The 25,877-nt window shown below is 42.3% G+C and overlaps 1 protein-coding gene across 3 annotated transcripts in view; it reads left to right on the top strand.

The window, feature by feature from the left end:
* The window catches only part of DGKI (diacylglycerol kinase iota), a 455,508-nt gene that overhangs the window by 185,923 nt on the left and 243,708 nt on the right, over nt 1-25,877 (top strand). For all 3 annotated transcript variants that reach the window (XM_047850207.1, XM_047850206.1, XM_047850208.1), the window contains 3 exons: nt 10,514-10,588; nt 12,204-12,260; nt 20,097-20,162. In XM_047850207.1, the coding sequence (XP_047706163.1) occupies nt 10,514-10,588; nt 12,204-12,260; nt 20,097-20,162 (198 nt within the window). The remainder of the gene's footprint in view (nt 1-10,513; nt 10,589-12,203; nt 12,261-20,096; nt 20,163-25,877) is intronic.

Below are 25,877 nucleotides of genomic sequence, written 5' to 3'. Positions count from 1 at the left end.
TCAAGAGTTGGTGCTCAACGGACTGAGCCACCCAGGAACCTCTGAAATCCCTTTTTAATGCATCGGGATCATGAAAGAGGTGGCAGAAAGAATGCCTAAGCAGCGTAGCCGTCTCGTGCCCGTCACCGGATGCACACACTCAGTATCCCACAGTCCAGTGGTCTCCCAGAGCTGCGCAGTATTGGCATCTTTCCATCAGACTTGTGCACATTTCTCAGACCACACATTATGGTTTCCATAAGTGACAGCTGCGACATATATTTGTGTCAACTCTCAATAACTACACCTGAATTTTACACAGACTTATAAAAGATAGTAGTGGTGTGCACCAGTTAAACTCAATTGAGTTCCAACATGTAGACTCCACCTAAGATTTTCATGTAGCTTTCTATTGCAACCAATCAGTACCTATCACTTTTTTTTTCATTAGAGAACAATGCCTTGAAATCACGAACGTAAGCCACTCGTAGAAGAACTTGGTACAGATTTTATTGTAAGTGTGAACTACTGAGATTCAGCCAAGTATCTTCCCCTCTACTCCCACATTTAAAATGAATCTTGTGCCATTCTGACCACAGTTTTTACCAGTCTTAAGATAATGTTCAAAAAATGATGAGGTACCACTCTGTATAACCAACCATCAACTTGAGCTTTGAATTAACACGAGTTCTGGCAATTTGGTTTTTACCAAATGGTTTCTCCGGTGAGCCCCGATTGCCTGTTTCACAGGAGGAAGAGAGGTTTTTGTAAGATGTTTCTGTTCTCCTCTTCAGGCTTGCAAAGTCTGTCCCCTTCCTTTAGTTTTCTGCTCTAAGATTTGGGCTTGCTTTCTCTTCAAATGAAAAATGGACACCAACTGTTGAGGAAATAGAGAACCTTTATTTATGTAGAAACAGTCCTGAGAAGGCACTTTTCTCCTTTATGTGTCTCCAGAGAAGCTGTGGAATCAACACGTCTGTGCCTTAGCTCAGGTGGCTACTGTTTACCCTCTAGATTTACAGGCATATCCAAGCTTCCTCGGGGGACGGTGTCTCTAGAAACATGAACACTTCACGTACACATTGCTTCACATAAACGTGTTCTTTAGAACACAACAAAATATGCTGTTTGAAAAGCATATTGAGTTTTATTGCAGGACGTTAGAGGCATCTCCACTGTAACAGAGTATGAGATTGTAGGATGTGTAGTCAGCCGGTACTCACAAGCAGCAGGCTGGCCAACATGTGGGTGTGAAGCCATCCTGGGCTGTCAATTACGCTATTCGGACGCCTAAGGCCCACGTAGAAGACATGCGTGTTAAGCTTAATGGAAGTCTGCGTGTGACCGGAGAGGGGTCTCCTTTATCACTTGATCACTCGTGTGCCTCAGCCTTCCGTATTACTGGTGTCACTCTCATTCAGGCTCTAATTGCCTAATACGTGAGTTATCGCTGCAGACTCTGATTACTTATTCTCTTTCAGAGAAAGCGTGTGTCTTAACCATGATTTGCAAGATCCCGTATGATCTGGCCTTCTGGTATTGTCTGGCTTCATCTCTACCTAGTTTTCTCCAACCACACTGGCCCCTTTGTCACTTTTTAAACATCCCAGGGCCCTCATGCCTCTGGGCTTTGCACTTGCTGTTGACCCCTTTGCCCAGAATGCTTTCCTCCCCAGATATCTGTATGACAAACCCGTACACTTCCTTCTGGCATTTCGCAGAATGTATCTGGTTGTTGAGACCTTTCCTGGCCAAATTCCCTCTACTCTTGGTATCTCTCCTATTCCTTATTCTCTCTTTAATTTTTCTCTTTAGCACTTATTTCCATCAACATAATATATATATATATATATATATATATATATATATATATGAATGATATATATATACATATATATATATTTATGTATCATATATATCGTATTTCATATATATATATTTATGTATCATTTTATTGTCTGTCTCTACTAGGACTCAGTAATCTCCATGAGGTTAAAACAATTTTTGTTAGTATTTTGTTCACTGCTGTATTCCCAGTGCTTGGCACCTACTAGGTGCTTGACATTTACTGATTGACCCTGTTAATAAATTACTTCTCTCATTTCCTTTTGCCTTCCTTCTGCTTTCGGGTAGTGCTACCTAATGCGACCAGATTAAATGATGATTTTTGGCCACTTTAGTCTCAACAACTCTGTCCGTATTCCATTGCCCATTAGATTAAAATTTGTGTTTCTCAGCCTAGATTTAAGAACTTCAGCAGTCTTTTCCTGGCTCACCCTTCTAGCCTGATCTGCATCACCTAACCGGGACTTCTATTTGGGAAGACTGGCCTACTTGCTGGCCCCAATTTTGTCTGGCATGTTTCCTCCCCACCCCCACAACCATTACCCAAGTACAGATTCCAGTTTAACTAGCCTGTAGATACAGGTAGAGTAACGTGAGCAGCAGTAACACAGACTTTCTGTTCTCTACCCACTAAGACCTCAGTCTTCTGCACGGTAACCTTCCCATCCAGGGTCCCCAAGGCTCCCAGAAGGCGTCTCATTTGCGACCCAAAAAGTAGTGCAGCTGTAATCACCACGAAGCCTCTGTGCTGTTTTCCCTCTCTGTGCAGAGGCCTCCTGTTCCTCAAACACCTGTAAGGTAGCTCATTTTTTCTTTTGGGGTTGCCTGCTGTGAGAATGCCTGCGTCCTGGTGGACATTTTGTCTCGTAATCCCAAGGCCACCAGTTCTCCAGACTGGGGCTGGGGCAGGGGCTTGAAAGGGAGAACTCCCTTCACTGCAAATCCTTCCTCTTTCCTCCCTCCCTTCCTTCTGGAATGTCTGCTGGGCTCCTACAGTGTTTAACCAGGGCCTCTGGGGAATAGTTCTTTGCCATTTTTCTGACAGTCCCTTGTGACACAGCTCCTCTGGCCTGTTCACACAGCCAGCGGCCCCACTGCTCACCTCTGTGCATGCCCTACTCACCTGACCTCCACCTGGGCACACACAGAAGCCTCCACACTCCAGCTTCCGACCTGGCACCCAAGAACTCATGCCAGTAGACACTTGTGAGCCCAGTGACTCTGTACCCCAACAGACGTGCCCAAGCCAGTCTCCGTTCCTTTGGGAGACGTCAGTGTGCACTACATAATGAGATTTTGGCTTGCTCTCTTTTGGGGTGCCCTTGATTTTTGAAACGTTTATCTTTTTTTTTTTTTTATTATTTTTTTTTTTTTCAATGTTTATTTATTTTTGGGACAGAGAGAGACCAAGCATGAACGGGGGAGGGGCAGAGAGAGAGGGAGACACAGAATCGGAAACAGGCTCCAGGCTCTGAGCCATCAGCCCAGAGCCCGACGCGGGGCTCGAACTCGGACCGCGAGATCGTGACCTGGCTGAAGTCGGACGCCCAACCGACTGCGCCACCCAGGCGCCCCTGAAACGTTTATCTTTTAAGGCCCAATTCAAGAATTTGCTTTTCTGTCAGGTCCTTTTTACTGACTCAGCCTCTGAGAGCTTATCCTCCACTAAGTGATGACTTTCACTGTCTGAGCTGCTCATTTAGCATTTAGCTATGTGTGGCCTTCTCCGTTAATGACTGGTTTTTTTTGGTTTTCTTTTTTCCGAGTCCTTCCTAGCTCCTCAAGTGGCTTGCCAGCTTTTCCTAGGAAAGATAGAAGCTCCTCCCTCTTTACTTCCTGTACTGCATGTAGCATTGTCTTACCTTCGTAGGCATGGTTAAAATTGTTTATTGACCAAACACGTTCATAAATATCCTTTAGAAAAGTCAGGGGTTAGCATTGTTTCAGCCGCACGGAAAACTCATTTATGTAGGGCATCTCAGACCATCGTGACTCCAGAGGGCAAGCATATGCAGGTTTAGGTGTACTTGAGCGTAGCACGAGTATTTTTGTGCACCCATTTACATGAGTCCTCGACCCAGCCTCCTGTTGTTCCTGCACCTTCTCTTTCAGATATTCTGGGGTACATCTGGCATTTAGAATCTAGGGTGTCAATGGTGAAAAGCAGCTATCTCAGAGGGATTCAGCCCTCACCGAGACCTTGTCTGCCCAGAGGACACAGGGCACAGACACACAGGACCTTGGCAAATGAAGGTCTTGACCTTCCAACATGGGCCAACAGTCCTCATGCTGAGGGCTGGCCCCTTTAACACAAAGCGAGGTCTCTTTGCGGTAGATCCTATGCGGCAGCTTTGGGAGTACCTTTGAGCCACAAGCTCCTCGAGATGTCCGGCATTTTTGCTCCTTGGCCCGGGATTTTTGAAATCTTGTCGTCCTAGACTTACTTGATGTAATGAGGAACCACAACAGGGGTGCACTGGGACTTCAGCTGAGCCACCCTCCTGATTTGTCCAAAATGTCCTGTGTTCTGTTGGAGGAAAAGAGGAGCCAGCGTGAGTGACCATGGAGGCTGTGCTTGGCTCTGAAATCGTATTAATGGAACTTCCAGATAATGTCATTCTTCATTTTTCCTAATACCAATTTACAGATTGCATCCCAGGCTCTCCAGAGAAGCAGAACCTGCCAAGTATGCTTGTCATTTCTTCTAATTAGGTTTTTAAATAAATCAAAGAATCTTGTTTTCATTTACCTTGGATTATACAGCGACAGTGTTCTTGTTCCTGTGCCCGTAGAGGCATTCCCCACTGAAAGGACACCGAATTCCTGACACTCCAGAAGCTGAGGAGCCCCTTCCCTCCTCTCTCCTGAGCACTCCGTTCTCCCACCCCTGGAGAGGAAATGGCCTTACCCCAGCCCTGTTGCCTCTCCTGTTTCCCCCTCCCACCAAAGTGCCGCATAGACTGAGCTCTGTGGCTGAAAGGGAGCAAGAAGGAAGGATACAATTCTTCTTGCCTTACTTACTCTTTCCCCTTTTCCTGATCTCCAGCCCTTCCACGTATCTTATTCCTTTTGGCATGATTCTTGGGATCTGGGATAAGCAAAGGAGCTAAGTAATCACGGAGAAGAAGAGAGCTGGCCAGAGCCTGAGGCTAAGCCCATTCCCCCAGCCCCAGCCCCCCCATCTTTTTCTGGCTCTGTGCCCCATCCGGGTCCTTTCCCCAGAGTGCCTTCTCTGCCCCTTTCCCTGCTCCCAGCATGATTGGGTCTCTGCCTGGAGGAACCCTTCCCTGTCCATTCATCCTTTTATCACTGTGGCCTCATTGTTAGAGGTGGAGCTCCAGAGAGCAGTGATTCCTTGCGTTGGGTCTGTCTGGGAACCCTGTCTGGAGAGAGGTGCTCCGAGCCCGAACTTTGGCGTGCAGCGGTTCTGGTCTCTAAGCTCTCCTGAAACAGGGAGACCAAGACAGGGTTGCCATGCCAGCTTTGAGGACTCTTGGGTATTTCCTCCCACTTCTCTGCTCCTGATCTGGTCCGCACCTGTGGATTTGCGTGGGGGTGACAGCAGGGGGTGTATCCTTAAGAACACAGCAGGAGAGATAAGGTCAGCCGGCAGGTAAATTTGGTCCATCTTCAGGGACAAACAGGTTTGGTGTATGTCTTGTTGGGAAGGGGCACAGCTGGCCTTGTACCTGCTTCTTGGGGTCAAAGTTCAGACTGTTAGGGGTAATAATTCAATTGCCTTGGGCACTAAGAAGCCCCAGCCTTTTACAAACCAGAGGCCTGTACAGCTGGGTCTCCTTTCCCTTCCCTCCCCTTCGCTCCTCCCTCTTCCCTCCCTCTTCTCTCTTTTCTTTCTATCAAACCTCGTTCACTATCACCAGATATTCATTGCTACCTAGAGAAAATCACATCTCTGGCTCAGAGGAAGAAACTATAGCTTTCTTGGTGGTGCATATGAATCAGGGACTTAGGACCAAAGGTGGTAGGTGGGTGGGATGGTGTTAGATCTTGAACTCCACCACTGCTTGCCTCGGATCCTTCTGTCCCAGGCCCAGCTCCCGTGGTCTCAGGCTGAGATAACGTTACTTCTGTGCTTGATAGGAGCTGAAGTTGGGGAAAGGGCTGTCACTGCTTTGAATGCCAGAGTGCTTGCAGCATGGGGAAACATGGAGGGCCAAGTCAGAACTTAGAGTGTTGTTTTACAGTCGCTATTAGTCTGCTAGTTGGATTGTGTCCACTGTCGGGAAGTACAGCCTATCTTTGTGTTAGTGTTATTTAAATAGATGTTGGTCATGATGTGATAAGATACCATCTGTATTATATCCTCTATTGTCTTAATTTTCATAGATGTTATGTGCGTGTACATACACACACACACACAATTTACAACCTAATGGATTTCCTTTGGATGCTAACATTGAAGTAACTTTACGTGATATTTATTTTTTTTTTTTCAACGTTTATTTATTTTTTGGGACAGAGAGAGACAGAGCATGAACAGGGGAGGGGCAGAGAGAGAGGGAGACACAGAATCGGAAACAGGCTCCAGGCTCTGAGCCATCAGCCCAGAGCCTGACGCGGGGCTCGAACTCACGGACCGCGAGATCGTGACCTGGCTGAAGTTGGACGCTTAACCGACTGCGCCACCCAGGCGCCCCAACTTTACGTGATATTTAAAGCATTGGCCTTTAAATTCATTGAAGACAGTGAAGTTTTAAAATTTTTAAATTTCAATTTGCAAACATGTGTGTAATGACTTAATGACTTTTTAAAAGTTTATTTATTTTGAGACCAGAAAGAGAGAGAGGGAGAGAGCGTGCATGCATGTGCAAGAGTGAGGCAGGGGAAAAGACAGAGGGAGAGAGAGAGAATCCCAAGCAGGCTCCACCGTGGCAGCACAGAGCCTGACAGGGGGCTCGATCCCACCATCTGTGACATCATGGCCTGACTGGAAATTAAGAGTCAGACACTCAGCCAGCCAAGCCCCCCAGGTGCCCCTTAATGACTTTTTTTTTTTTTTTTTTACTTAACACTTTTCATAGTGAATGAAACATTAGTTTAAATAACTGATTAAGAGATTTTGGGCTTTTTTTTTTTAAAGGAAAAGTAAATACTTACAGTCTAGATTCTGACATTTTGACTTTGTATTTAGTTTACATCCTCAAATAAAAACTAACATAACCAAGCACAAAAATTATTTCTTTTCTGAGCAATTTCTGCCCAGAAGCTTATTATCCACCTACTTTGAATAACTTTGACCCATTGAAACACATAAACCAAGAAGTCAGCAGTTAAAATCTGATTCACTGAAACAATTTTTATTAGTTGAGGGACTAAAATCCATGTATATTTTATTACTATGGGAAAAGACCTTAGGCCTTCACCCAGAATTTACTTAATTTTGCATATGATTATAAACCTTAATTACCTGATTCCTCAGATTATAAATTATTTAGAAACTGTCATTTAAGAAATTAAGGACAACAAAAGATAAGCACAATGACACTGAAGGGATCTCTAGTTTGTTAGAAAAATAACCGTTTTTTTGTAGTAAAATGCATCATGTTGATTCAAGGAACAACAGATGTTGGTGAGGATGCAGAGAGAGAGGATCTCTTTTGCACTGTTGGTGGTAATGCAAGCTGGTGCAGCCACTCTGGAAAACAGTATGGAGGTTCCTCAAAAATCTAAAAATAGAACTACCCTACGACCCAGCAGTTGCACTACTAGGCGTTTATCCAAGGGATACAAGTGTGCTGTTTCGAAGGGACACATGCACCCCCATGTTTATAGCAGCACTATCAACAATAGCCAAAGTATGGAAAGAGCCCAAATGTCCATTGACAGATGGATGGATAAAGACGATATGGTTTATATATACAGTGGAGTATTACTCGGCAATCAAAAAGAACAAAATCTTGCCGTTTGCAAAAACATGGATGGAACTAGAGGGTGTTACGCTAAGCGAAATTAGAGAAAGACAAATATCATATGACTTCACTCATGTGGAATTTAAGATACAAAACAGATGAACATAAGGGAAGGGAAGCAAAAATGCTATAAAAACAAGGAGGGGGACAAAACATAAGAGGCTCAAAACACAGAGAACATTATTATTGCACTATATATATGCTAACTAACTTGAATATAAATTAAAAAAATAAGTAATTTTAAAAAATGCATCGTGTTGTAGTGTTTATGAAGAAAAATTCAGATTATGGTCTGTATATTCTGGCTCTAAAGGCATGAGAGTATGTATTTTCTGATGGTCTTTTAAAACTCAATATCATTGAAATAAAGTTGGTTTTATAACTGAAGCACTTGACTTCATACGTTATCATCTGGAGAACATGCCATACTGAATTGTTCATATGAATGATGTTGGTATATTTACATGTTATCCCAGAAAGCTGAGAGAGGACATGTCTTAACCTTGTGGTTGTCAAACTCTTACTATTAGCCCATATCCCTTTTTCAAAAGAGATTATGATTTAGAATCCTGATATGGAAAACAAGGAAAGGAAGAGGTATTCTGGTTTCACAGAGTATGCACGGGTCCCTCCGCCTGCTTGGTGCTCTTGCTCCAATCCTCAGTGACCTCTGAGGAGCCTCTTAGAGTCCCTGGAGCCCTACGGGCGCAAAGCCAGTTCGGAGCAGGGGTTATTGGTAAGGAAGGAGGCTTTTCAGGCATCCTTAAATCATACCCATCAGTGATCACCTACCATGAGTGGAATTGCTGTGTTTGTCTGCAGCGTGATCTCCCACGGGGTTGGTGGATAGTGTGTAGACTGGAATTCACTCCAGTTTCCTTAGCATCACTGCAATACTGAGGAGCGGCAGGACTCAGGTGCCGCATACACTTTATGCAGGTGTTGCTGCATCAGTGATCTGTACCAGGAGATCTGAAGGAAACAGGAGAGCAGCACAAATTTGCTTGTGGGAAATCTGCTTGTGAAAATTTGCAAACTAGAATTTTCTTATTGTTGCCTTGAGTGCTGCTGCTGCTTCCACTACTGTTCCTTCCTCACCCCCCTCCCACACCCCCTCCCCCCTCCCCCCTCTCCCTCCTCTCTTTTTAGTAGTAGAGCGGAGACACTTTCCAGTAGTGTAACTAGATGCCTGGATCTCCCTTATCTTTTGCTCTTTGAAAATTCAGTGGATTGTCCAACTTACTTCATGTTCCCGAACGTGTTCTCTCCCCAGGCACAGGAGAGCCGTCTGCAGGCAGGGTCCCTAACCCCTCGCCGGCAGGGGGAGACCGCAGGTTGGGTTGCCCCAGTCCCGCACGGTTCTAGGCGCTTTGTGGGAGTCAGACAGCAGCGTGCATACCCCGCGTGGAGCGAGTGGAAGCATCCAGAAGGCAGGAGGCTCTAGTTGCGTTCCCGATAACTGTCCCTTCCGGGGGGGGGGGGGGGGGGGGGGCTTCCAGTCCCTTCTAGTCTTCTTTGGCAATCGTAATACTTCAAGTTTTGGCTCAAAAGTGATTATCTCAGCAAGGGAAGCCACACATCAGAAGAGGGCAGTTTGCCAACAATCTACACTAGCACCTTTCCCAAGAAAGGCAAGGCCTTTCACACTCGAATGCTTTGATTCACTATTTTACAGATTAGCTTTGTTATAATAAGCTGCTTTCAGTGCTCAAAGCCCACAGTTATTCCTGCAGACCTACCTTCTAGCCTGTGCTTTTGCAGGGAGGCCTGAGCATTCCCAGCTAGGATTTCCGTGGAGCTGGCAGTGTTAAGATTCCACCTGTTCCTCTTTGACCCTGCTGCTCGTTTTGTATTGTTAGAGAAAAGATACACCTCAGAAAGTATATTTATTGTTCGTTGAAACTGGCAGTGCCCGTCAGAGAAGCCAAACTGTGTGATGCTCACAGTCTTGTGAGCTCAGAGCTAGACTCCCCGGCGGTGCTGTGTCCTAATTACGAGACCTTGGGCACATCACTTACTGCGCCCCAGCTTTGTCATCTGTAAAATGGGGGTAAAAATGCTACCTATTTCGTAGGGTTGTGGAGATTGAATGAGTTACAATTTGTAAAGTGCTTCTAAGAGTGCCTGACTCCTAACGAGTACTACATTCATGTTAGCTGCCGCTGCTGGTATTGTTACTACTTATTGCTATTGTCAGGCGTGAGAGTTAGGTTCTCCTCTTAGTTTCCCCAAGATGTGGGTGAAGACCCAAGTAGCTTAGTGTAGATTTGTGGCTGGGATAGAAGCCTGAAGCTGTTGGCCTCTTGAAATGTCAACTCTTGGCAGTCAGGAAAGAGTGCCTGTTTTGAACTTAGACCTCATTCTGGATGTTGGTCCTGCTGCTTAACTACCAGAGTAAAAATGTAAAAAAAACAAAAACAAAACCCAGAGGATACTAATGCCTGCGGTTGTTAGGTTATAAAACTTAGAAATGACAGAATAAAGAGCCTGGTTCATATTATATGCTCTACTAGTTCTATATAGCAGCTATTATATTTATTATATTCTGGAGAGGAAATCTAGGATGCCTTGAGTCATGGAGATACGGAGGTAGTAGGTAGGTCAAGGAGTGTTGAAGTTTGCCCTATTATCGAATGCTTAAGATGACGTTTTAAATTTGCTTACGTTTGCTTTGTTTATGTATACTCTCTTTACTACCAGGGAACTCTTCAGAACAGACTGTTAATATTTCTTCTTGTATTTTGAATTGAATGTTGTAGAAATCGGCCCTCAGGAGGAAGTGTGCGGTCTGTAAAATCGTCGTCCACACCGCCTGCATTGAACAGCTAGAAAAGGTGAGACACCGCCACCTGCTGTAGTGTTGGCTACACTGCAAGTATTTGGACTTCAAAGACCAGGTGTCCTTTCTTATTTCCACCTTTTTCAAGAGAGTGCCCTTTAAAAAAACTGGAAGACCAACATTATTACTGGATTAGTAACAGAAAAGCAGTGCTTAAGGTTAATTTGCTCGATTACTTCCCAAAGGAAAACTTGGTATCATTCTACGTTGCCTCTTGGGAGGAGGAATGGTAAGGTTAGAGAGAAAAGACTAGCACACACTAATTTTCTTTACAATGACAGACATCGTTACTCACCCATTGGATATTTATTCCACTAGATTTTTTTTTTAAGAAAAAAAATCCATAAGCTCTTTAAAATGATCATTTAGATTTGCCTGATGTTTGTGAGTTTCTTTTTCCTAAAGTGGCTGCAAGGAAGACAACCAGGCCAGAAGCCAGCTCTCCTTCCTTTCTTGGGGTGGTGTTCTGCTTGCACAGCATGAATGTGTGGGTGGGCCGGAGGTGACATCCCCATGGTGTCTTGCCTCCAGAAGAAGTAGATTCTATAGAGTCCATTGAGCGGTCGTTTGTGGGAACGGGAAGGCTCCAGTCATGAGCCAAACGCTGTCCTCTTTCGTGCCTCTCCTTTATTGCCATGTGTGGGTCTCTGTGTTAGCTATGTTCTTGAGCTGCCATGTGTCAATGTGTTGAAATATTGTAATCCCCTGAGACATGCATTATTTCACAAACATATTACCAGTTGTTGCCAACTGGTATTTTGTGGGGATGAGTACTAACATTTTTTTTCTCTCTCTTTGTCTATGTATAGTTTGGTTGGGGTTTTTTTTTGTTGTTGTTGTTGTTTGTTTGTTTGTTGCTGTCCCAACCCCATTTACTTATCTCCTCCTTCATTTCTGTATTCCCTTCACTTTATCAAGTAGCTAAAGAAGATGTCCATGTTTCCCGGAGGCCTGCCCACCTAAAAGAAAGGCAGGACTGCAGACTTAAAGAAAAATTTGTGCATGTGAAATCATCATCATCATATTAAAAATTTCTCAAGTTTATGTTGCCCTACTTTTTTTTTTTAATTTTTTTTTTTTAACGTTTATTTATTTTTGAGACAGAGCATGAATGGGGGCGGGTCAGAGAGAGGGAGACACAGAATCCAAAACAGGCTCCAGGCTCTGAGCTGTCAGTACAGAGCCTGATGCGGGGCTTGAACTCACAGACCATGAGATCATGACCTGAGCCGAAGTCGGCCGCCTAACCGACTGAGCCACCCAGGCGCCCCTATGTTGCCCTACTTTTAAAATCTGCAGCATAGCTGTGTGATTTCAGCTGCCTTGTATGTTTTTTTCTTACTCTTTATCTCTTTTCCTCAAGTTTACAGTGTAAGAGCACTATTGTTTAAAGATCTGTTGCTTTCATCAATGAGAATGAAGAGACGTGGACTGGAGATATAGGATCACTTGGGACCCCTATAGATTATCTGGGGTGATGATTTCAAGTGTTAAACTGTGGGGCTTTTGTTTTGTAGTCTCACTATGTGTATCATTGTTTATTTGTTCAAGTAAGTCAGTCTAGTCTGATGCTTATCCCTAATATAATGCACTTTTCTTTTTAATGACAGATTAATTTCAGATGTAAACCAACGTTTCGAGAAGGGGGCTCAAGATCGCCAAGAGAAGTGAGTGTTTCAGAACTCGACTTCATATACCACCTTTTGTTTCCCATTGATTCACTGGATTAACAGATATTCGCCTGGATTCAGAACCAAAGTCTAGCTCTGTCCATTCCACATCGGTTTCTTATTAACACATCCGTAAATACCACCAGTAAAATCTCCCAGTCTCCTCAGCACACGTACATTGCCCTTTAGTATTTTCATGAAATGCACTGGGGATGAAGGTTTTAATGAGTAGGTAGGAGGCAGTGGTAGAACTGAAGAGGTAAGAAATACATGGCATTTTATTGTGCTGTGGTCCATTTTCATTTCATTTTTTTTCAGTTTTGAATGGGTAGAAGCTATTCAGGGGGGCAGCATAGTTACTGAGTATTCCCATGAACACTGAAGCCAAACTGGTTTCCATACCAGTCTTGATGCTGTATGATTTGAAGTATCTCACCTAATCTTTCTGAATTGCAATGTTTTCATCTGATAAGTGAGTAAGTGGGCAGGTAGATAGGTAGAGAGATCCACGGAAGGACTACATTCAGTGCTCAGTCCTTGACTTCACGGCCCAGTAGTGAAGACAAAGAGGTAAATGGGAAATCATAAGGAAGAGCAATTGCCCTGTTAGTCATAAGCAGAGGGGAGGATAGGAGAAGAGCTGCGTTTAGACCTAATTTGTCTGTTCAGTTCTTCTTCGAAGAGACTGAGTACATGTTGAAAAGTTAGAGAAGGTAAGACAGTTAGTAGAGGTTCTCAGCCCTCCTGTGTTATCCTGGATAGTTTATCTCCTGGCCCCAAACTGCACTCTCCAATTGGCAAAACAAAAGGCTGCAGTGAGCCCATCCTCCCTGGAACAGAGTTGAGCTTTCCAGGTGTTACCACTGTATATGGTGCTTTCAATAAGAGAAAGTGGAGGAAATGCCATTTTTGTAAAATATACTTCCTCCATTTCACTTACCTTCCTGGTGAGATTATTTTCAGTTCTAAATATAGGTTTGTCCTCTTGGAAACCTTCCCAGCTGGTGTACTCCTCAAACTAGCTCTGTGCACTGATGAACGGGTGAGAGAGGTTAAGACACCAGAGGAAGGGCTTCCTGGAAGAGGTAGCAAGTAAACTGAGACCCAGAGGAGTTATCTTAAGTGAAGGTGTGGTTAGAGGGAGGGTAAGTAGGAGGCGAGTGACAGCCTCCTAGACAGAAAGAGCACATGCTCACAAGCACAAAAGTGAGAAAGCATAACAAGTAAGATGTGAAATTCAAGAGATAAGCAGGAGGTAGGCCATGAAGGTCCTCGTAAGCCACATTACAAGTTGAGTGTTTTATCATCATGGTAATTTGCGGGAGGGCGGGACATTAAACTGTTTTAAGCAGACTATATTATTTTGGCGGCAGTGTGGAAGGAATACCATATAGTTCAAGAGCAGCCATATTGAAGTCATGGAGAGAATTTAAGGAGCTGTTCTGGTGGTGATCTGAACTATGAGTAATCCTGAGGGTGAAGAAAATTAGTGGATAGGAACTTGAAGGAAATAAAGTTGACAGGATGTAATAATTGGTTGGATTAAGGACACAAAGAGGAGTCCAGAGTAAACCAGCCTTCTGTCCTAGAAAACCGATGAAATGTTGGAAAATGAGTTGACCTGAGAATGGGTTGGGGAGTTGATGAGTTTAGTTGTAGGATTTTCAAGTGTGTGGTGTCCTTGAGGCCCCAGCTGGAGATGCCCAGTAGACAGCTGAGTGGGTATGTGTGTTTGGAGCTTAAGAAGGAGATTGGGTTAGAGGTAAGACATTTGTGAATCGTCAGCATGCAGTAAGTAAAATTGTGAGAATAGATGAATGTGTAGAAAAGGAAAAGAAACCGTGTGAGTACAGACTGTGAGTATGGAGAGAGTCCCTGACATCTTATTGACAAATAATGAAAAAGACAGTGTGAAAAAAAGACATCTCGTTGTTACTAATACAGGAAGATTAGGAGAAAACATGAAACGGAGTACGTTGGGAGTGGAGGTTGTGGAGAGAGGAAGAATAATTGTCCCTGTCCCTTGTCCTCTCCCACTGTGTTTGGCCATTGTATCAGCAATAGGAAGGGTATGGGTCATACATAAGGTGAGGAGAGTGCGAGAAAAATGATAGGCTTGTGGGTACCCTTAATGCCACCCAAGTGCACTATAGCATTGGCCAGAAGATAACTCAGTAAGTACTCTAATGAAGGAGAAGATTCCTTTAGGACAGTAGATGGAATAGTTTTGTGTTTTTAACAAGAACTTAGTGAATTTCCAATCAGGGGATCCATATGTCCAGTCTTAGCTTCCCTGTCCTTTAATTTCTCTCTTTCTCTAAATAGATAGTGGTAATTGTTGTGCACCATTTTCTACTGCAAGGGGTTATATATTGTTTTAGTTTTTAATAGTGGTATCATTTCTCTTCTGTGAAGCCAGACCCTCCTCCATAAGTGCTTTGAACACCTTTTGTCTTTGTAGCAAGGGCTTGATATATTTTTCATTCCTAAATTTTTACCTCTTTCACCCCTCCTCTAGATTATTTCCATCACCGCGAACATGCTCTGACATCTCCCATCTTAAAATAAATGAATGAAAATATTCCTTAACCACCAACTGTGTCTTAGCTGCTGTTCGATTCTCATTTTTGCATTCACTGCTAGACTTCCAGAAAGTGTTGTCTATATAATTGTTTTGATTATATCACCTCCTAGTCATTTTAACCTGTTCTGATCTGGTTTCCACTCTATCTATTCACTGAAATTGCTTTTTTCAACATCTCTTACGTACCAAATCCATTAGATATTTTTCCATTCTCTTCTTATTTAATCTTTCAGATATATTCAAATTATTCACGTTCAAATATATTTCAAATATTTTCAAATCCCCTTCTCAAAATTCTCTCCTGCCTTGACCTCTTTCCTAATTTCTTCTTATTTCATTGGATAGTCCTCCCCACTCTCTTTCATTATTCAATCCCCCTGATTTCTGTGTATTTCTCTGGGCTTGGTATTTGGTCATGTATTCTCTCAGCCCACTCTTGTTGAGAGAACTCTTCCAATTTCATGGCTTTGAAAATGATGTCTGAGCTGACAACTCCTAATGTAGCAGTTCCAGTCCACACTTCTTGGAGTTCTGTTTGGAATGTCCGTTGAATGTATCACAGTCACATCAAATATAACACATTAAAACCAAACTATTTATTAACATCACCATAAAAAGTTTTTTTTTCAATTTTTTTTTACACCTCAGAAAATGAGATGGCTATTGATCCAGCTCCTCGGTCAAAAAGACTGGGGGATCATTGATTCCTTCTCTCATATATTCCACACATCTAATTCTTTTGCCAGCCCTATCAATTTTATTTATAAAACAGATTTCAAACCATCTACTTATCTTCGTTTCTGTTTTTAGCACCCTAGACTAGGACACCATGATCTCTCTTGACTACTACATTAGCCTCTTCATGATTCCTTGATTTTCCCCTTCAATCCATCTGAATTTGAGAGAGTGATTTTTAAAATGGAAATCAGATCCTGTAATTGTTCCACTGGTTTTCACAGCAGTTAGAATAAAGCCCAATTCTTTATGAAAAGGCCTGTGTAGTCTTGCTCAAGCACACCTCTTCAAACCCATCCAGCTGCCATGTGAACTTTCTTTTAGTTCTTGAGGCATGGACCAAGGTATTCCCCACAGTTATTTATGTATTTCACTGTTGTACTAGAGGTCTCTTTATGGCTAACCGTTTCTTAGAGTCAGGCCTCAGCTCCAATATCATCCCCTCTGAGGTCTTCCTTAATGATCTCCTCTAAATAGATTGCACATTGTTCTTTATCAAAGTACCTTGTTTGCCCCCTCAGAGTACTTTGCATGTCATAATTGTTTATGGATATTACTCATTTGCTTGTTTGTCACCGCCCCCCCCCCCCCCACCCCCGAAGTGTACGCCTTGGGAGGTAACTCAGGGAATTCGTCCCAAACTCATTGTACCAGGACACAAAGGGTGTGATTTGTTGACTGTCTGTTGACTAAAAGCATTTATAAATGAGTTAATTTCTCCCCAAATGCCTAAGAACTCTTGTTGTAAGAGGACAGTTTGAAGATGAAACTTATGGTGGGCATGACTCATTTGAAATTCTTAATTAAGGGACCTTAGGTAGTTTACTGAATGTAAATGAAAGAACAGTCACTTTAGAAATAGTTTGGCTTGGGTTCAAATGATATTTCTGCTTCTTTCCACTCTGGGTATCTCTAGTTCAGGGATCTAGGGCAGGGATTGTTAACCACAGTACCTTATGCTTTGTGGAATGTCTGACCTATGGAAGTTTTTTAATGAATGTTGGTTGAACACCTCTAAGATGAATCTTTCTGGAGCTCAGTTTTCTAAGATATAAGCTATCTGGATTAGATTATAATTTCTAAGATTCTTTCAAGCAGTCTGTGAATAATGTTAGGAATTAAACTTGTCGTTGGAAAAAGAAGTGAGCAATTGTGTTATGTATCTGCTAATGATACTGAATTATAAACCCTGAAGTGATGTATCACAGATTTTGAATACCCATAAGTAATAGTCCTTTCCTTTACCCAGTACTTGGAAGACAGTATATGAATAATTCAGAGATTATCGACAAATAATACAAAGATGTCATGGTGTTAGAAGCCTTACTTTGCTATATTAACAGCAGTATGTCCACACTCGTATTTGTAGTAGAAGGGTCCTGAGTCTAATTGCAGTTCCATAATTTAGGAGATGTGAAAAATAGCCCAAAGGAAATAGTGTGAAAAATGAAGGTGCTTGGTAGTGAAGGTTAGAAAAGAGAAGTGATTCTGTAGAAACTGTTTTTTCTTCCTCCTCTGATTGATATCGTGATTGATAACCCTCCCAAGTGGCAACTACATGATTTAATCATCAAAAATTAGGTTGACAATTCCATTCCACTCAACACGTGTTTTTGGATGTTTGTTCAAACTATATTAAAGCAGCAGCACAAGAAGTTTCTTTTAGGCCTGTGAAGACCTGTTAATAAAAGGATGCTTGACCTCTCAAATCAGAGCTATGGATGGGAGACAGTTATTCAGTTTCTTCTAAAGTAGTGCTTTTGTTTAAGTTACTTTATCTGTGTCTTAATTTGCAGCCTATTTTCTAGAAAAATGATATTAAAAATATTTCACAACTTTCTGAGTCATATGTTAATATTTAAATAAACAATTTAAAAATGTTCCTTTCTATTCCCTAAGTAGGTTAAACTACATGGTATTATAAATCTGTGTACCAAATGACACATGTTGCGACCATAAATGATTCATTAAGTCAGTCTTATAATTTCTAAATAATTGTTGATTCCTGGAAATTGTTGGTTTAATCTTTTGATTAGAGCTGTCACTAGCTAAATAACCCCATGAGTCAGCCATGATTTCATAGGCAATTGCATCAAATTCTTCCAACATTTCCCTCCTTAAATTGATAGTCATTAGGTGATGTATAATCTCCGTAAGTGGAAAATTTCTCTACCATCAATGATATTGTTCATTTTCCCACAGCTTTTGCTAAACTAACAGCAATTACAGTAAATTTTTCTCTCTTATAGTACTGATGTTTTTGTATATTCAGTGTTTCGACTACTGTCATTGAAATCATTTACTGAAGGAGCTTGATCCTGAGCTTTCGGAGCGGAGGAAAGGCACAGCAACCTGGTGGTTAAGAGCATAGGCTCCTTTGCCAGCCTGCCTGGGTTGGAATCCTTGTTCTCACCCTTACATCTGAAGTATCTGCTCAATCCCTTAGCTTTGTAATTTGTGAAAGGAGGGTGATCGTGATAATTCAGGTAAAAACCTCCGATAATGTGCTCTATGGTGTTGTGAATTGAGATAGGGTGTAGTTGGCAACTGGCCCAGTCCTCCCCAGCCCTATTCTTAGGCAGTGGGCTGGAGGGCCAGCAGGGTCCAGCAACTTCAGCCCCAGTGGGTACTTTGGGCACTGATAACTGGGCGATTTCTGACTTGCTGCCGCTCTCCTGGAAGCCACAGCCAGCCATGGGACCCAGCATCGTTTGTATGATATTGAAGTTCATACAGGCAACCACCACCAGTTGAGCACAGCCCAGGATTCTGGGTTTGCTCAGGCAACGTGATTTGTTTTCAAAAGAGCGCTCATTGGAGGAGGATCCTGGAGACCTTTTATGTCAAAAACGAACATTCTAGTTGATTAATAGTAAGAGGGGGTAGAAATGGCTTCCAGTGTTGAGGGGGTAGGGTGAGGTGCTATGGCATTCGGGGAGGAGCCAGGAGGATGGTGGGGGAACTAAACTAATTTATCAACAAATATAGGAATATTTCAGTATTTTCACAACAAATGGGATTCTTCTGGTACATACTGACTGGCATCTCTACTGATAGAAATTTTCATGAAAATTAAAATAATTATTACATTTAAAGTATCTTAAAAGTGCCAGGCACACAGTTAGTACTCAAGAATATTATTACTAGCTTCTTTCTGAGAACAATATGAGAATTGTGTCCTTTTGTTAATTAAATTGCCTCAGTGGGGAAAGCAAGACAAAAATTAGACTAATTAGTGGGACCGTTATGCTTCTTTATATCTTATTACATTCAAAACACCATTATTCCTCCAGGCTCTTTGTTTAAGCTTTAGCTTGAATTGATTTGACATTATGAAGAGAAACAGAGGTGGCGTCTTAGAACTGATAATGCTCATGTTTGTCAGAGGTAGTTTTGTCACTCTGGATTTCATGTGTTGATATAACATTTGTTTTTCCTAACACGGATCTATTTCCTGTATACCTGTATACTTAAAAGAGTGCCTGCCAGATAGTAGACATCTAGTTAAGTATTTGCTGAATGACTGGATATATATTAGAGGGCCTTTCAAAGGGAAAATATGGGTTGTGGCCTGATGATGGACATGTTAATACAGGCTCAAGGGTGTTTTCTCAGAAAAGGACAGGAGGAAAAAAGAAGTATTTTAGGTGTATTGGTATAAGAGGGATGAATTGTATGTAAGTTTATCGATACCACTGGGCCTGAAGACAACTTTCTCTCCTATGATATATCCTAACAGCAGTGGTAATGGGTCTCCTTGACTCCCTGCACGAGGAGTGACTGTCTATTTGGGAGGAAAAGGGCTCTCATTGTTTCCTAGGGCCCAAGATAAGAATAGACCTTGAAAGCTGATCTTGTTTAGAGAACCCAAGGACAGTTGAAACACAATGTCATTGCAAAAACGTCACAATGGGCCCACATCTCTTGCTGTCTTCGTCCTCTTTCTCCTTCATCTTTTCTTTGCCTTCACTTTTGCGAGTGAAAGATTCTCATCCTCTGTGTCCTGAATGAGGAGATCTGTTTGTTTGTTTTTTTTTTTTTTTCTGAGAATTTAATTTCTTAAAGTTCTTCCTAGCGTGGATGTTTAATACAGTGCCTGCCTGGCATATATAAAGCATTCAGTACATATTTGTTTTTAAAAATAGATGGGGTTTCATCTTCCCTTCACCTTTCACTTCTCTGATGGCATTTCAGTCACCTCCCACATCTGCACAGCATTTTACTAGGAAGAAAGCGGAGGAAGAGCTTCACAATGTGGCCACGAGGAAGACATGGAGGGAGGACACGATTCATGATTTCTACAAATACGGAAGATCCCTGGGCATGGGGGTAGCTTCGGGTTTTCCAAGTGGATTCATATTTATTGTCAAACAAGTCATACATACACGTGTTTGGTATTGTGCTAATATGGGCTTAGGTTATAGTTTAAGGAAATCTTTATGCTTAAACATTTAAAAAACTAATAATGGGCTTTGCAAATTTAAACGTACTCTTTTACTTTTGTTTTCCCACAGAACTTTGTGCGTCATCACTGGGTGCACAGGCGTCGGCAGGAGGGAAAATGTAAGCAGTGTGGTAAGGTAAGGGGCCCGGCACCCCATGGCCACCGTAGGAGTCTCCCCAGGCCTTTACAAACGCCCCAGGTAGATACATCCTGTCACACGAATCCAGTGCTCAGTACATGTCTTCATTTCTGAAAGGCTTTATATCTCCAGGTCCCTTTCCTTAGGAGGGGTTTTAGTCGTTGTGGAACTCACTGCAAGAGTCAGGGGTCTTAATACCGGTAGTAGCACTTTTTACGACAGATGGATACACTTTTACAGTGAATTTCCTTGTCGATGGCTAAAAAAAAAAAAATAACACTTCCTATTTTGTGACAACCCCCTTCTGAGGACTGCTGGCCCATCACACTCCTTGCTCAGCAGCAGAAAATCAGTGGGTTGTTGAGCAGCACTATTTTTGTTGACACATTATTGTGTTGAACAGAACTCAACACAGGAAGGACGACACAGAGGCAAGAAATGTATTCCGGTTCCTGGAAAGAGATGGCTTCCTCATCTGTGGCTATTTATATCTACTCTGTCTCTTGGTGTGACCTGTGAAAGGCCTCTTGGGGTGCAGGGCCGCTGGGAAAAGGAAGGTGGGGGTGGGTCCTAAGACCACATGCTGTGAAACTCCCTCGATGCCACATGTTAGTGACCCCAGCAGATTTGGGTTATGGCTCTTTTCATTGTACAGAGATCTACTTTAGGAATAAAAGGACCCTCTGGGAAGGTTAAACTGGTGGTGAATCACACTACAAAGATTTTTTTTAGATGTTTCTCTATTTGTTTTGAGACGGAGTGAGAATGTGAGTGGTGGGGAGGGGAAGAGGGAGAGAGAGAGAATCCCAAGAAAGCTCCACACTGTCAGCAGAGAGCCCATCACGGGGCTGGAACTCAAGAATCATGAGATCATAACCTGAGCCAAAATCAAAAGTCGGACACTTAACAGACTGAGCCACCCAGGCGCCCCACAGATTAATCAATAGTAAGCTGAACTCAGTAAAGGGAAGTTCTGCTTTGGTAAAGTAAGATAATTGGGGGGAATATTTTACTCATCAATTAATTCCTAATTTGTTTATTTATTCATATGACTTTTTTGGATCACATGCTGGGATGAACTGACCAGCATGTGACCACTTTTCACCATAGAGAGATACAAGGAAATATTGGCTATCTGAGGTAGGGATATTGACGGTGAGCGAGGCCTGGAAAAAGATTAATTTTGCTGTTTTGCCTGGTGCTGAAAGAGAATATCATCCTGTAGCCTCAGTTACCGAGTTTTTCTTTGGAAGGCTACATACCTTTGCTTCCAGGGTATGGCCTTCCATTGTAATTGGATTATCTCCTCAGTTCACAGTGACTTGTAGCTGGTTCCTTTCTAGCCTGTAAAGAGGCGAGATGAAATAGGTTGAAAAGGGAAGGAGGTGAAAGGAAGAGGAGGAGGAGGAAGTAAAACGATTCTTATTCTTAGCCATTTTAAGTGGTTGGGAAGAAGCAGGTTAGTCCTCTGTTCTTTCGTGACCTTCCTTCATTGGCTCCATCTACCCTACGCTTTCTGATGGTGTCTTGGGGCTTGTGGACTTTCTCTTGCTTAGTGGATTGTAGACTATCTGCAACTTTCCCATGAGGGAGGGAGGGAGAGAGAGAGAGAGAGAGAGAGGTGCAACAAACTGGTAGACAGGCACAGCCAACTTTGAGTTAGAGATGTGAAAGGTAGGAAGGATCTGGACGATCAAGCTTTTTGCCTTGCAAGCATATCTTCACTGGACATTCTAGTAGCTGGTACTATCCCAATAACTTTCAGGCCATAGTAGAGTTGGAAGAATACATTAAAAGAAAATCAATAAACGTTATATTTTGTGACAGGTATTCCCTAGTGTCACATTATGCTCCATTTTCTGGTCTTATGTTCTGTTGGCATGATCAACCAAATGGGGAAGACTGGACTCCCCGTACCCTGAATTGCTGTGGCCATGTGTCCTTCTCCGCTTCCGTTCTCAGGCGGCAGTCTTGGAGTGCTCGAAGCTCTCTGCACATGATAGCTATTAGCTGAGAAGTCAGTGATCCCAACTCTTCACATAATGTTCCCATAATAATGAACTACTATATCCAGTCCCTGTGTATAATCCAGCTACTCACGAATTCTCAGAGACTCAAGCACTGATGGGATGGGACGGGATGGTCTTCGACCTGTGTGTCTCTTGCTGGACAGTACATAATCCTTTGGATACTGGCTTGTAGTCAGGTTTAGAGGAAAGTTAGTGGCTGTATTTCCATTTACAGATTAGGTGACTAGAAATCAATTTCAAACTCTGGTGCTATGCCTAATTTTCATCAGTAGGGATGTACAGTCTTACATATCCAGGGATTCTAAACCAACACACACATCCCCAACACACACATGTCCCTTATACATTATTTATAATTTATCCATTGGGATGGGGTTTAAGAGAATCACTTCAATTAGCAAAACTTTTTGTTTCATCTGGTAGTTTGTAAAAGTTTGGGGTTGTTAGGGAGTGTTTATAGTTAAAGAGTGTTTGTGGTTTTAGTTTCTAGTTTAAAAAATCAGAATAAAGTAAATATTTGGGCTGCCTTTCTCTTGAGCCTTGAATATGTGTTTGGCTGAGCGTGTGTGGCACTTAATGGATATCAGATGAGAGAGCTCATGGTTCAGTTGCTCCGTGCTTTAACATTTGCTGACTGGCCGCCATGTTTATGAACATTATATCATTTCACATTGTTTTCATTCATAGTCTCGTATTACATAAGAGTTAGGGTTCAGTCAGAAAAGAGATGGCACACTGAACCTTAAATCATGTAATTTGACGAGTATTTAACAGAGAGAATATTTAAAAAGTGTGAGCAGAGTATAGAGAAACCACAAGGAATAGTGAAGAACTCAGCAGGGAGCCATGGTCAAGTCACGTCTGAAGAGGTGAGGAGATGGAGAGAACCCGTTCACACGAGCTGTAACCTTTAGTCACAAGACTTAGCCAGCTCAGGTGACCTACCAGCTGGGGGGAATAAATACCCCAACTCCACTCACCTTCAATATATCTCCAATGGCCAAATCCAATAGAAACCAGTAGAAACTGTTGAAGCAATCCATAAAAATGAACTCTTTACAATGAGACATGGGATAAAGAAAGATATTGGGTCTGGAGAGGCAGTGGGATTAATCTAGCACATACTGTTTAATGTAAAACTATATTCATTCAATGATGAAAGGAAAGATGCATACTTACTCTGCAAACCTATCTCTTACTGACCTTTACCGCATCTATACATTTTATTCAATCAAAGTTTGCTTAGTACTTGAAAAAAATTGACAGGCAAAGAAAAAAATATACTCATGATTTTGGCTAATTGGACCTTTCATTTTTGAAGGAACCAAGCATCCAGACTGAGCAGTGTGGTAATTGTGAAAATCTGCTTGTAAATCATAATTTGAGACCTTATCTTTTGTTTCTTCATTTAGAAACATATAAAAGTTATAAAAATAAATGAGCTAACTTTTTGAAACTCGGAAATCTCAACTTTCAAACATCAAATATTGAAAGCAGTTGTTAATACAATGATATCTACTTAAATTTTGGTCTGCGTTTTTGATACCTTCCAGTTTGCTAACCAACATGCCACATCATTACAGATTATTTGTCTGTAAATCATATATACTATTATCTATAATTTAAGTAAATTAAAGAGCATAACATTAATTAAATGGGAAAATGTCAAAACTGCTTTCTTTTTTAATGTTTTCATTTATTTTTGAGACAGAGAAAGACAGAGCATGAGCAAGGGAGGGGCAGAGAGAGAGGGAGACACAGAATCCGAAGCAGCCTCCAGGCTCTGAGCTGTCAGCACAGAGCCCGACGCGGGGCTCGAACTCACGGACTGTGAGATCATGACCTGAGCTGACGTCAGACGCCCAACTGACTGAGCCACCCAGGTGCCCCAAAAACTACTCTTTAATGAATATTGTTAAAAATGAATTTAAAATGAACTTATGGTACGATATTTGAGACATATACAACTAAAGGAAGTATATTTAATATAATTTTTTTTTATTGCAAAAAGGAGAAAATGTTTAAAAGCATCCCATGGGGGTATGGTTGAGATATGAATAGTGAAAGGGATTAGAGAAAAATAATGGAGATAAAATCAAAATAATGGAGAAAACTGACTTGGGATTATGGGAGATGTTCCTTTACCACCTTAAAGCACCATTCTCCACTCATCTGAAAATGTGTGTGCCCTGGAGTCAGCTATCAAGAGACCCTGCAAGGTTAGGAACAAGGAATGGAAGGAAGTTCAAGAGTAAGGATATATGCACTGGTTAGGCAGTTTGTGTTTGCTATAACAGTGGAATCTTCTGCCCTTAGCGTCAGGAGGATCAATGAAGAGGTGTAGAGTGGGTAATACAACCAGGGCAAAGAAATCAAGCCTCTCCATGGAGCCCCTGACAATAGAGCTGCTGGAAGCCTGGCTTTTCTTTTTGTCCTTGGCTGAGTATCAAGAAAAGACACAAGGGCAGTCAGCATTCTTCTCTCTTCTTCTATGTGTTTGACTGTTTTTAGTTTCTCATATAAGTGGTATCATATAGTATTTGTCTTTCTGTGTCTGGCTTATTTCACTGAGCATTAATGTCCTCCAGATTCATCCAGGAAGGGAAATGGGGAAGTATTAGTCAAAAGGAACAAAGTTTTAGTTATGCAGGACGAAATGAATCCTTGAGATCTGTACCACAGAGTCCCCGTCGGGAATAGCACAGTATTGTAGACTTAAAATTTTGCTAAAGGGTTAGAAATTATGTTAAGGTTCTTATCACAAAATAATACCTACTAATGAGGGCAGGAGGAAACTTTTGAAGGTGATGGATATGTTTATGGCAGAGATTGTGGTGATGGTTTCATAAAGTGTATACTTAATCTCCAAACTCATCAAGTTGTACACATTAAATATGTACAGCTTTTTGTATGTCAATCATACCTCAGTAAAGTAGTTTAAAAAAAAAAAGGGGGACATGGGGGTGAGGGCTCAGAAGTAGTGCACTGCAGGCCCCAGTGGTTAAGTCACTCAGTGTCTCATCTGTAGGGCCACTTTGCTACTGCCACTGTTCCCTAGTCTTTGGCATGGTCAGTGTCCTGGTAGTCGTAGCTAATGCAGTGCTTGGTCAGTCTGGTCCCTGTTGTTCTTTCTTCAGAAATGCCTTCACTGTGAAGGCCCTAGGATTGTGCAGAGAGAGGAGTTGAACTGCAGAAAGGATGCCCCAGTGGGTAATCTGGGCGCCAGATATATTCTTCTTGCCTGTATTGTTAAATGACAACTGTACCTCCACTTAACGATCAGGATCAATTACTCCTGCCAAAATTGTGACTCCTTCCTGTGCCTGCTACTCTCTTGACACAAAGATCTCAACGTCAGTAGCTGCAGTGGTAGTTTAAGGTTTAAGGGCCTCCTATTATGTCCTGTGGTGGGGATGTTCCCCACATGGGATTCAGACCCTCAGAGCCCAGAGTTCTGGGGATGGGAAACATAAACTCCCCAAGCAGGCCAATGGGATGATGGTAGGCATGGCTGCTCCTAGTCTTACTCCTTGGGTTCTGCATCCATATATTTTACCCTGGAAACGAAAACACCACGAAATGATCCTGGATTTAGTGAGTACAATGAGACTGGAGGGTGGTGCTCATAGGGTGTCCTCTGAAAGCTAGTGTCTGTTAACACCTTCAAAAGCCGTTCCATCTC

The sequence above is a fragment of the Prionailurus viverrinus genome, chromosome A2, assembly GCF_022837055.1.
Source record: "Prionailurus viverrinus isolate Anna chromosome A2, UM_Priviv_1.0, whole genome shotgun sequence".
In the NCBI taxonomy this organism is placed as follows: Eukaryota; Metazoa; Chordata; class Mammalia; order Carnivora; family Felidae; genus Prionailurus; species Prionailurus viverrinus.
This window is presented reverse-complemented; position numbering and strand designations above follow the sequence as displayed.